This window comes from Heptranchias perlo, chromosome 25 (assembly GCF_035084215.1).
Source record: "Heptranchias perlo isolate sHepPer1 chromosome 25, sHepPer1.hap1, whole genome shotgun sequence".
Lineage (NCBI taxonomy): Eukaryota > Metazoa > Chordata > Chondrichthyes > Hexanchiformes > Hexanchidae > Heptranchias > Heptranchias perlo.
Genome location: NC_090349.1, coordinates 14,026,337 through 14,039,752, shown reverse-complemented (window position 1 = coordinate 14,039,752; position 13,416 = coordinate 14,026,337). Strand labels below are relative to the sequence as shown.

Here is a 13,416-nt window from a genome sequence, read left to right as displayed (position 1 = left end):
GATGTACATAGGCATGCTTCTGTCTTGGCGGGTCAGCTATATGCACACACCTGTTCTCAGAATGAGCTGATGAAAGCTCGGTGAAGCTTCTCAATTTCTTGACAGAAATAGTATGTTTTGTATTTGGAAAGCTGCAGAATGCTTCACAGCCGATTGACTACACTTCAAAAGTATTTCAATGTTGTAATGTAGGGAAATGTGGCAGCCAATTTACACACGGCAAGGTCCCACAAACAGCAATGAGATAAATGACCAGTTAATTTGTTTGTCATGTTGGTTGAGGGATCAGTGTTGGCTAGGACACTGGAAGAATACCCCTGGTGTCTTTTACATTCACCTGAGAGGGAAGATGCAGCCTTGCATATCCAAAAGCCTAGAATATGTGCTGAAGTCTATTGAGTGGGGCTTGAACTCACGACCTTCTGACTTGGAGATGACGGTGCTACCACTGAGCCAAGGCTGATCCGAATGGCAATTATTATTCGTGTCTGAGCCTTGACAGTGAATATCAGCGAGCTGTTCAACGCTGCGAACTCCACAATGCAGCCTTACCAGTCATATACATCTGCACTTCCAGCAGAGATGGTTGCGATTGCTGGCCAGTTTTTGCGTTCTTAACCCTGGGACTTTGATTGCTGCCCCTGCCAGCTGACTCCGCACAAACTAGACGTCAGGCCTGGGACCTTCCTGATCTGTATGCTTCAACTGGCCAATGGATAAACTTGTTAAGCCATCGGGGAAGCTCAATTTAATTATTGAGCTCAAAATGTTTTTGAAAAATTGTTTTGAAGATGTGAGTAGTAGGGATGGAGAAAGCAACAATCACACCCTTGTGAAATATTAATGCCACATAACCCAATGGTCTTTGGACCTTGAAGGTCCTTCAGCCCATTGACTCTAATGTGGCCCAGATGTCCACTGTTTGAGGCTAAGAACCTGGGCAACTTCTTATGTATTTATTGAGAAGCCCTATGGAGGAGGAGTGGGGGGTGGTCAAGGCCCATTGTGCCACGTACCTTCAAGCAGGAGAGTAAGTGAATCAGGTGGTGGTTAATTGATGCCAAATGTGTTTTTATGCATTGTAGGAGGAAAGGAAGATTGAGGGATGCAAGGCATTCTTCAGTTTTGAGGTCCTGGGCATAAATGAGATAGTGAAGTACCTTGAGGCAGTTTTCCTACTTCAAAGATGTTAGATAAATGCAAGTTTGTGTTTGTAGATGGTGCATTGAATCGTGATCTTAAAGCAGGGAGGCGGAGGACCATTGTAGGACACTGCATTTAGAGCTTGGGAGCAGCAAGAGAGGAAAGTTTGAAGAAAATTGACTGTACTAGAGACTGGGGAAACTGGGGTTGTTCACCTTAGAGCAAACGTAAGGAATCTTACAACACCAGGTTATAGTCCAACAGTTTTATTTGAAAATCACAAGCTTTCGGAGGCTTTCTCCTTCGTCCTTACATTTGTACACCCCAGTCCATCACCGGCATCTCCACATCACACCTTAGAGCAGAGAAGGTTAAGAGGAGATTTGATAGAGGTGTTCAAAATCATGAATGGTTTTGGTAGAGTAAATAAGGAGAAACTGTTTCCAGTAGTAGAAGGGTCGGTAACCAGAGAGCACAGATTTAAGGTGATTAGCAAAAGAACCAGAGGTGACATGAGGGAAGAGTTTTTTATGCAGAGTTGTAATGATCTGGAATGCACTGCCTGATAGGGTGGTGAAAGCAGATTCAGTAGTAACTTTCAAAAGGGAATTAGATGTATACTTGAAAAGGAAAAATTTGCAGGGCTATAGGGAAAGAGCAGGGGAGTGGGACTAAATGGATAGCTCTTTCAAAGAGCTGGCACAGGCACAATGGGCCGAATGATGACCTCCTGTGCTGTAACGTACTATGATAATGATGCAGTGTCTCATTTATTTTTTTTTAAATATAGTAACCTAAATGTTGTTTTCTCTTCCCCCTGTAGGGCCTATTCCCTTGTGGATTCCAGTCAAGTCTCTACCTTCCTTATCTCCATTCTACTCATTGTCTATGGAAGCTTCAGGTATGTGTATTATTGGTTTCAGTAGCAGAGATGTATTTAATATAGGAATTGTTTGGTGATTCTGTTGTGGCAAATGTTCAGACGAGCTCCCAATTCATTGATTTTCGTATTGCAGTCTCTGAATCACAGGGGGCCTATGATGCCATTAGATTTTAGTCTTGCATCAAATTTCTGTATTTTCTGACACATTCGGACACTATGTTGCTGTGTACTAATAAATATTTTGAGTGATGATAGTTCCCTTGTCCTTTGGGTAGCTGATGCTGTCTTTTGGAAGTTACGGCACGAGGTCTCCTACACAGCAAAGTTTGTAAAGTGCTATCCTTAGGAATTACCCTAACAAACTTCCTTTTGATGAGAACATCACAGTGATAACCCTGGTCCGATCAGCAGAAATCTGAGCATGGTTATCTTTATTGGTCCGGATCTTGCTGGAAAAATAATGGCGTGTTAAGGACGCACACCATTATCAATGTGCAAATCATCCAGCAAGTTCAGGGGATTAAGAGATATGCCATGAGTTGCGAATCTCCAGGACTTGCTGGTCAATTTACACCGCTCGTCCGCTTGCTTTGCACAAACAGCATCTCGCCCTTAGCCTCCCCGTTATTTTTTAAGAACATGCTGGATTTGCACATTAATTGCCCATTAAACTCGCCACAGAAAGTTAAGTCTGTTAATTAACAACGTAAGTACCTTTTTAACGATGTGATTGTTAATCAATCTCTCTGGCCCAGAAATTGAGCAATTTAAACAGTGGGGTCTCATTGCTTCAAGTGGTAAATTGTAAATTATTCTTAGAGATTTAAAAAACCTATTTTAAAATTTTTTTCTTACTTTTCCTTTCTGTCTCTTCTTTCTCTCTTAATCCAATCTTTCTTTCCTTCTCTTTATTTCTCTTTCTAATGACTCTAATTTACCCTCCTTCTCCGTCGTCCCTCTGTTTCTTTCTCGAACCTTAAATCTCATTGGTTAAGGAGATAGACCGTTGGTCCCACTGTTCACTGAGGTCCCAGATGCCCCATAGCCCTCAGCACGCCATTATCAGCTCGAACTTCCAGCAAATTACGGCGCAAAAAAAATTTTCAGCTGAAGGGTGCAGAAAAAAGTATTAACTAATGGCGTATGCCGCGAGATGCCCTGCTCCAGCAAGAACTGGCCCATTATTTTTTTGTATGCAGGGGGGGAGAGGAGGTGACAAAGTGGGGAAACTGATATCCCACGAAAGCTGTGTGATAATTTCAAGTTGTCTAAATGTGTATTCTCAACTTGCCCAAATGTGTATTCTCGTCAGTAAAGCCTATGCATCACGAGCTTACAAGCAGCTAGCTCAATTACAAAGCGTAATTATTAACAATCTTGGAATGAAGAAGCAGTGACTTACAAGTAAGCCTTTTTAAAACATGATGTTTCACACAAAACCACATTTAGGTGATTTGAGGAAGAAGATTTTAATTTCAAGGTAGGCACCCTCTACACAAAAAAAGGGATAGATAAATTGGAGAGTGGTTCAGCTTAAGTGACACTTGTAGCCTTCATAGTGGTATGAGCACCATTGCGAAAGGAATTGATTGAGGGGGATCTAAAGAGGACAAAGCAAAATGTATAGGGTAAGTGGAAGGGAAAATGAGAGCACTTACAGTTGAAGTGGAGAGTGAGCAATGGAATATTCTTTACAAATGAAAGGTGTGGTAAAAATGTGCCTTTTTGTCTTTTTTTCATTTTTTCAATTTCAATCTTATATGCTTTTCTCATCTATTTCTCCATCCCCCCCTGCCCTTGTTTTCATGGCTGATCACCATCTCACCTTCCTGCCTTTTCATCATACTCCCCACCCTGCTTTTTGGAAACTTGCCATATCTGTTTGTCACATTGATGTACAAGGCACTCCCCTATACAAAATGGATGACGGGTGGTTTATTTACCATATATTGGTCATTTGGATTTTTTTTCATGAAAGTGATTGGGAATAAGCAGACACATATTTAAAGTGAGAAATTGCATGGGCAACCGTTTAAATTTTTTAAAGAAATAAGTGGGATAACTTCAAATGGATGGAGCAAGCAGACTGTGGTTGGCCGAACAGCAAAATTTGGCAGGTGCAAAGGTCAACTCAATGTCCAGTCCGCCAGATTAAACTAGCTCTTCTCCGAATTTGACATTGGAATGAAAATATCTCTCTGAAGTTGACTTTCCTTATAGTGGTTGCATTTTGTTTAAGTTAATTATACAATGGTTGGATTGTAGCTAATCTCCGAACTGATTTGACATCTTCTGGCTGTTATAACTAGCACTGTGTTGGGTGAAAATGTAGTATGGATGGGAGACAGATTAATTGAAATTTTCTGACTTGCATTAATATTCAGAATCAACAAATCTTTGCTGTTTATAGATTGAGCATTGACAGTAAATTTGGAGTTGAAGTTGACTCTTCAGCTGAGATCACGTCAGATTAGTACTAATGATAAGTAGCTGTTTGTTCCTGTACTTGGTCACTGAGGCTATCCACATAAATAGAATTTTATTTCTTAAAACTCCACTTGTGCTGCCTTTAGAGTATTATCCATCCTCCAGTGGGGAAGTGGAGAAATATGTGGGAATTGCCAAAGATAATGAACAGCATACAAATGAAAGAGGAATAATTGGATTAACAGGAAATATTGGGAAGACCGAAGCCATTGACTTTGGTCCCTGCCGCAATCTCCGTTCCCTATCCATCGACGTCATCCTTCTCCCTGGTCACTGTCTGCTGAATTAGACCATTCGCAATCTTGACATCTAAGGAGTTTGACCCTGAGATGAGCTTTCCACCACATATCCGCTCCATCACCAAGGCCGCCTGCTTTCACCCTCTTAACATCACCCGTCTCTGCCCCTGCCTCAGCTCATCTGCTGCTGAAACCCTCATCCGTGCATTTGTTACCTCTAGACTGGACTATTCCAATGCTTTCCTGGTTGGCCTCCCATCTTCCACCCTCCATAAACTTGAGCTCATCCAAAACTCTGCTGCCCTTATCCTAACTCGCACCAAGTCCCGTTCTCCCATCACCCCTGTGCTTGCAGACCAACATTCACTCCCGGTCTGGGAATGCCTCGATTTTAAAATTCTCATCCTTGTTTTCAAATCCGTCCATGGCCTTGCCCCTCCCTATCTCTGTAACCTCCTCCAGCCGTACAACCCTTCAAGATCTCTGTGCTCCACCAATTCTTGCCTCTTGTGCATCCCCGATTTTAATCACTCCACCATTGGCGGCCTTGTCTTCAGCTGCCTAGGCCCTCAGCTCTGGAATTCACTCCCTAAATCTCTCCACGGCTCTACCTCTCTCTACTTTATGACGTTCCTCTTTGACCAAGTTTTTGGTCACCTGTCCTAAATATCTCCTATGAGGTTCGGTGTCAAATTTTGTTTGATAATGCTCCTGTGCAGCACCTTAGGACATTTTACTACGTTAAAGGTGCTATATACTACGTTAAGGGCGCACCTGGAGTACAATGTACAGTTTTGGTCTCCTTATCTAAAGGAAGGATATACTTGCCTTAGAGGGGGTGCAACAAAGGTTCACTAGATTGATTCCTGGGATGAGAGGGTTGTCCTGTGAGGAGCTATTGAGTAGAATGGGCCTATATTCTCTCGAGTTTAGAAGAATGAGAGGTGATCTCATTGAAATGTATAAAATTCTTAGGACTTGACCGGGTAGATGCTGAGGCTATTTCCCCTGGCTGGAGAATCTAGAACTAGGGGGGGTCATAGTCTCAAGATAAGGGGTCGGCCATTTAGGACCGAGGTGAAGAAAAATTTCTTCACTGAGCGTTGAGTGTCTTTGGCATTCTCTACCCCAGAGGGCTCTGCATGCTCAGTCATTGAGTATATTCAAGACTGAGATCGATAGATTTTTGGGAACTCGGGGAATCAAGGGATATGGGAATAGGGCAGGAAATTGGAATTGAGGTAGAAGATCAGCCATGATCTTGGTAAATGGCGGAGCAGGCTCGAAGGGCCATATGGCCTTATCCTGATCCTATTTCTTATGTTCTTGTATAAATGCAAGTAGTTGTTGTTGTGGTTGTTGTTGAGATGGCCTTGTTGGAGATTGAGACCATGCATGCAGAGATCCCAAAAGGTATGGTGAGATCGAAGAATGGCTAAAGATATGGGTAGGGAAATGTATGTGAAGGGTGAGATTGATGAAGAACGGGGGGTAGTGAATTCAGAGGTGGAGGGGGGGGGGTTAGGGAAGTTCAGGTGAAGAATGTAGGTTACGTGAAGTTAATTAGTCAGTACTTACAAAATTTGGATGAGTTTGACTTTTTAACTTTAAAAAATTATAGAAAATTGGGTGTTTATCATTTGAACCAAACAGATTTCCAAAGTTAGACATTTTCAGGTTTTCAGGTTAGGGTGCTTTTTAGAAATGATTAGTTGCAACATTGATAACGTATTTTACTTATGTACCGTTCCATAGATACTTGAGAATAAAATGCTAAAACAAATTCTTCAGCAAAATGCAAGGGTGCCGAGATTTAGTAACAAAAATCTTTTGGATGCTAAATGAGGGACTGTGATAAAGTTGCTGGATTTAGTTTAAACTGGGCTTAACATTTCGAATGAAATTTTGCATGTGAAGTTTCAAAAAAAAAAGCAGCAATAAGTAGATGGTGAATAGTTGGCATGGGAGTTTCCAGGTTCCGTAAATGATACCAGTACTGCTGAGTCGATAATTTCAGCCCATAACCACATCTGCTCAACAAGAGTCAAAGTGCCGAGTAATTGCAAAACGCATCATAAAATCAAGTTTCACTTGGTGTCAAACCACTTCAGCTACAGAGAGCAATTGCTTGATTGTTGCTGGAATTTGCAAAACTATTATAGTTTAGTTCTCAAGTTTCTTTTAGTTAATAAAATTCAAGTCTACTTTTGTAACTTGCAAACAATATTAATTGTTAAATGGAGATATGTCTTGACTCAATATAAATTATTGCTTCCAATCTGCAGTACTACTTTCTCTGCTCTATAAATATATTGGTGTATATATTCTTGTGTCTACCTCCATGATGCTTGTCTGCACAATTTTCAATGGAAGGTGCTCTCTTTAACATCAGAGACACATTTTAGAAAGGAGGATTCAAGGAAACAGAAAAGAATCTGGCAGCCTTCCCTGGGTAAAATGCTGGGCAACCACAGCACACTGCATGACCAATGTGATTCCTTGTACAAAACCATCTGTCGTGGCAGAAATCAGGAAGAGACATGCTCCCGTCAAAGGGCGGCAGACTAAACAACAGGACCGTGCTAAACTTTAGGGTCCTAAATGGAAATGAGGTCTCACCACCACAGTTTATTCAGACTGTGTATCTAGGGGACTGGTTAGCTGTTATAGACCTAAAGATGCATATTTTTACACGGCCATCAAAATTTTCAGGGGCAAACTGATCACAAGGCACTGCCTCTATCTCGCCTCAGCCCACAAGGTTTTTGCAAAGTGCTTGTACAAGGTTACATTGTGGATGGACTCACTCCCTTTAGGATGTGATTGTAGTAATATACTAGTAATATACCACAAGAGTACTCTCTTGGTTTAGCATTTATCCATGGTGGTTAACAATGTGGCAAACGCTCACAATTCACCCTGCAACATCCATGAGAGACAAAGGGCTGGATTTTCTTCATCAGTAGATTTACCAACATCTACGAAGTGCACTGGAACTGTTCTTCAACCAGCAAATGTTATACTGCTGAGCACCAGCCCAGTTTTCCTCAATGCAACTTCATTTCACGTATATGGCAGACTTTCTATAAGCAGCTGAAAGGTTCAAGGCAATGATTTGTGTCTAACAATGTAGCTGATTGCAATGTCGGAGGCTGATGCTTCTTCAGGGCACCAAGCCTACCAATTTAAAAATTCTGCAGAGGACCAGCTTTTAGGCCTAAGGGGAAAAAGGGCATCTTTCAGGAAGAAAGTAACCCTGATATTGAGTGCCACCTCACCCCCATTAAGGAATACCTTCTTAAACCTGGGTTGCATTCCATAAGGTGGTATGCAGAGTGCCTTCGCTCTTTTGATTTGTCTATGGGGAAATGGCCCGCAACCAGAGACAAGGAAGTACCACCGTAATTCCTCAGAGCTCCTGCTGCAAATTATGTGAGCCATCTTGGAACCTCCTGCCACTTGTAGGAGAAGTAGGTGGCGAAGACTGAAAGAGGACACAAACGTGTGCACCAACGGGAGCCATAGAGGCCTTTCATGTAAGAAGAATGTCAGATTTGTTGTCAGTGAGATGTCTTTTTCACTGACTGGATATGTGCAGAATGATTTGGGACATGGTGGGGGAATACTTGCGTGAAGAAGTAGCAGAACGCTGCCCAAATGGTAGCCTTGAAAGTTGTGGAGGGAAGCTACATGTCAGTCAACGATGAGTTGAGTTTGTTGCCAGGACTCATTTGGCAGTAGCCTCGGATTTTAGTCAGCTGAAAATCTCCCTTACAAGATGTGCCCATAGCTGTCACAACTCAAGTTATTGATTTCTGAGGAAAACATAGTCTTGTCCAGCATTGCTGAAGTAGCCCACCTAGATCTGCAGATGGGGTGGGGGGGGTGGGGTGGTACCAGTGGGTAGGGGCTGGAGACCACCAAAGCTCTTTTCCTTCTATCTGCATTTATTTTGTTTCTCCTCATCTGATTGATGGTTACAAGATATGAGCAAAGTGAGTTATATTTCCTTCCCGTTATTTGCCCTGCAGACGGAGGTTCTCGGACATCATACAGAGCACATGCAGGATCCCACTAGCTTCCAGTCAGGATCACCTCTCACAGCTGAGGATTCAAATATTGCATCAGAACCTGCAGAAATTCCAGTTCAAGGACTGTCCGATTAATGTTTTATTTAGCTTGATTAGTTCTTGCAGGGCATAAGAATTAGGAGCAGGAGTAGGCCATACGGCTCCTCAAGCCTGCTCTGCCATTCAGTAACATAATGGCTGATCTTCGACCTCAGCTCCACTTTCCCGCCTGATGCCCATATCCCTTGATTTCCCCTAGACCTCAAAAATCTATCTATCTCAGCCTTGAATATATTCAACGACTGAGCATCCAATGCCTTTTGGGGTAGAGCATTCCAAAGATTCACAACCCTCTTCGTGAAGAAATTCCTCCTCATCTCAGTCTTAAATGGTCGACCCTTTATCCTGAGACTATGCCCCCTAGTTCTAGACTCTCCAGCCAGGAAAAACAACCACTCAGCATCTACTCTGTCAAGCCCCCTCAGAATCATGTATGTTTCTGAGATCACCTTTCATTCTTCTAAACTCCAGAGAGTATAGGCCCATTTTACTCAATCGCTCTTCATAAGACTACCCTCTCATCCCAGGAATCAATCTAGTGAACCTTCGTTGGACCGCCTCTAAGGCATGTATATCCTTCCTCAGATAAGGAAACTAAAACTGTGCACAATACTCCAGGTGTGGTCTCACCAAAATCCTGCACAACTGTAGTAAGACTTCCTTACTCTTCTACTGCAACCCCCTTGCAGCAAAGGCCAACATTCTATTTGTCTTCCTAATTGCTTGCTGTACCTGCATGCTAACTTTCTGTGTTTTTTGTACGAGGACTCCCAGATCTCTTTGAATGCCAACATTTAATAGTTTCTCACGCTGGAAAAAATATTCTGCTTTTCTATTCTTCCTACCAAATTGAATATCCTCACATTTCCCCACATTATACTCCATCTGCCACCTTCTTGCCCACTCACTTAACCTGTCTATATCCCTTTGCAGGCTCTTTGTTTCCTCCTCACAGCTTACTTTCCCACCTACCTTTGCATTGTCAGCAAACTTGGATACATTACACTCAGTCCCTTCATCTAAGTCATTAATATAGATTGTAAATAGCTGAGGCCCCAGCACTGATCCTTGTAGCACCCCACTAGTTATAGCCTGCCAACCTGAAAATGACCGGTTTATCCCAACTCTGTGTTTTCTGTCCGCTAACCAATTCTCTATCCATGCCAATATATTGCCCCCAACCCCATGCACCCTTATCTTGCGTAGCACCCTTTTATGTTGCAACTTATCGAATGCCTTTTGGAAATCCAAATATACTACATCCACTGGTTCCCCTTTGTCTACCCTGCTAGTTACATCCTCAAAGAACTCTAATCAATTTGTTAAACATGATTTTCCTTTCATAAAACCATGTTGACTCTGTCTATTCATATTATGATTTTCTAAGTGCCCCATTACCACTTCCTTAATAATGGATTCCAGCATTTTCTCGACAACTGATGTCAGGCTAACTTGCCCATAGTTCCATGTTTCCTCTCTCCCTCCTTTCTTGAATAGCGGGGTTACATTTTCTACCTTCCAATCCGCTGGGACCATTCTGGAATCTAGAGAATTTTGGAAGATCACAACCAATGCATCCACTATCTCTGCAGCCACCTCTTTTAGAACCCTAGGATGTAGACTGTCGGGTCCAGGGGATTTGTCAGCTTTTAGTTTCTCAAGTACTTTTCTCTGCTGATATTAATTGTTTTAAGTTACTTACACTCGTTAACCCCTTGGTTCCCTACTATTTTTGGTACGCTTTTTGTATCTTCTACTGTGAAGACAGATACAAAATATTTGTTTAACGTTTCTGCCATTTCCTTATAACCCATTGTAATTTCTCCTGTCTCAGCCCCTAAGGGACTAACGTTTACTTTTGCTATTCTCTTCCTTTTTACATACTTGTAGAAGCTCTTGCAATCTGTTTTTATATCTCTTGCTTGTTTACTCTCATTCTATTTTCTCCCTTTTTATCAATTTTTTGGTTATCCTTTGCTGGTTTCTAAAACTCTCCAATCCTTACCACTATTCTTTGCAACATTATAAGCCTTTTTTTTAATCTAATACTATCCTTAACTTCTTCAGTTAACATTTGCTAATAGAGCCTATATTACAAAATGGAAAAAGTTTTTGCAGGTATGCTCCTAGTATATTAGTCCCATCTCCTAGCCTGCATATTTTAGACTTTGTAAGCATCTGTTCAGTGGTTCAAAACCTAGTTCTAGTCAGGTTCATGATGCATCTGTTTTGTGATTCATTTGCATTTGGATCATTGGGGAATTACACTTTGGTGTCCTATTTTATGTAAGCTATTTGGAAATTGTGTTCAATTAGGCCTTCTCTAGTTTCCACTGGGGATCTTAATTTAGTTAATGGACCGACCGTTCAAATCTCTGTGAAAGTTTGTTTCTCGCACTGAAAACTGCATCAGTATGTCCTTTAGGGTGGTTCTTGGGACTCGCTGAGTTTTTCTTTAAGGTCACTTCCTATTAGTCAAGAAGTTGTCCCATTGTTTTACCTACTACCACAAAATCTCTGGTTTCCATTGTGTAGATGCTTGCAGAACTTGAAGTTAGTCTGGGTATAAGTTAACTGGTAACAAATAGCCAAATGGATGGTTGAATGCATCCTGCATTATTACCATCTTGTACATACGTGTCCTAGCAAGCAGATTAATAATCATTCCACCCATTCAATAGTTGAATTTCAATCTCTTGTCAGCTTCCAATTTACAGAATATGCAAGGCTGCACATTAGACAGTATTCACTTGTCCTATATTTCAATTAAATCTGGATAGTAATGTTTAGTAAACAACACCTTTAACAGATTGGTCCTGATAGCCAGCAGTATTTGTATTACTTTGGTTTACTGCTGTGGTGGATAGAGAATGTGAACTGAAGATAGATTATTTGAACAGTAGACATCCTCCACATACCACAATCCTAACCCTTGCAGAGGTATAGTTTGAGGGATCAACAACGTACGTTTTTCCATATTAAAAGCGTTACATAAATGTATTAAGGCGCTTCACAGAGGTGTGATTAGACAAAAATGGATGCTGAGCTAATGAAGAACATATTGGGGGGGGGGGGGGTGACTAAAAGCTTGATCAAAGAGGTGGGTCTTAACGGTGAGGAGATTGAAGAGTTAGGGAAAGAATTTCAGAGCTTGGGGCCTAGGCGGGGGTTGAAGAGACAGCTGCCAATGATGGGACAACAGGAGGGATGCACAAAAGGCCAAAGTCTGAGGAGCAGAGTTCTGAAGGGGGTTGTAGGGCTAGAGGAGGTTACAGAGATAGGGAGGGGCAGGGAAATGAAAGAATTTGAACATAATTGAAGGCGTTGGAAAACCAGGAACCAATGTAGTTCAGCAAGGACGGGTGTGATGAGTCGGTGGGACTTGGTGCAGGACAGTATGCAGGTAGCAAAGTTTTGGATGAGAAGTTTACAGAGCATGGAGGATGGGAGGCCAACCAGGAGAGTAAACTGCCTTATCTCACCTGTGTTGCTAACTCCTCACCTAGAGCTATCTACTCTAATTCCATTTCTCTGTCATTTCCCAATATCCTTTTTATATATATATATATACACTTCCTTTTTCCCTTTTTAAATGATGATTCCAGGTTGTTTGTCTTCATAAATTCATTATTCTCCATCTACCAGATAGGATTCTTTCCCATAAGCCATCTGCTTTCACTATGTCCTTTTGTGTTTATTTTTTTTAAAAAGCAACATTATTTTTCCTCATTTTAGTGTTGATTCAGATTACAACACCTATCATCATGTATGTTACTCTAGTTTCTCTATACATTCATCTATTAAGGCTACCACCATTTTTTTTAAATCAAGAAGACTTACTGAAACTAATTGTATAAGTAGATTGATTATGAAATGGTGGTTTATGAAAAATAAACCACGTGTCTAATGAGTGGAGACCCCCCCCCCCCCCCAACCAATGGTTGGGGGAGGGGGGAGAAGGGGGACTGACTTACCTTTTGGGAGTATGTTATACTATATATTTTTTGCCTCATTTCCCAACAGTCTCCCAAGAGCAGCAAAAATAGTCATTCCTCTTACATAACTTTCTGTCCAGTGACTGATGACTATACAATCAATACCTAGTTTTCGTAAATAGTAATCCACACTGAGCCAGAAAAAAGTTATCAGCAGCTACGTGCAAGTTTAAAACTGTACTTTCTTGTATAGAACAGAATGCTATGTGAGATATGAAAGGTATTTATTCTATTGTGACAAATTTTCACAACCAGGAAAGTTTATTGGTCATGCACATGTATGTGCTGTGTATATATCAGAACTGATTATATTCCATATATACATGCATATAACTTCTTTGATCCATTTGTTTGAAGTAATCTCTGCACATTTGTATGTTGTACAGTAATTCAAAAATTAATTTGATAGGTTAGATTTTTCATTAAAAAAATTTGCGACACAAGTTGCAAGCCTCCCGAGAAAAACTTGTTTTGAGAATTAATTTGAAAGAGCAGAAAATAATGACTATAGGAGGGTGCTTTATGACTGGTCCTGCCTA

The 13,416-nt window shown here is 41.3% G+C and overlaps 1 protein-coding gene across 1 annotated transcript in view; it reads left to right on the top strand.

Moving 5' to 3' along the window:
- The window catches only part of sppl3 (signal peptide peptidase 3), a 167,748-nt gene that overhangs the window by 79,072 nt on the left and 75,260 nt on the right, over positions 1-13,416 (top strand). Inside the window, exon 2 of the mRNA XM_068005665.1 lies at positions 1,967-2,044. Within this exon, the coding sequence (XP_067861766.1) occupies positions 1,967-2,044 (78 nt within the window). The remainder of the gene's footprint in view (positions 1-1,966; positions 2,045-13,416) is intronic.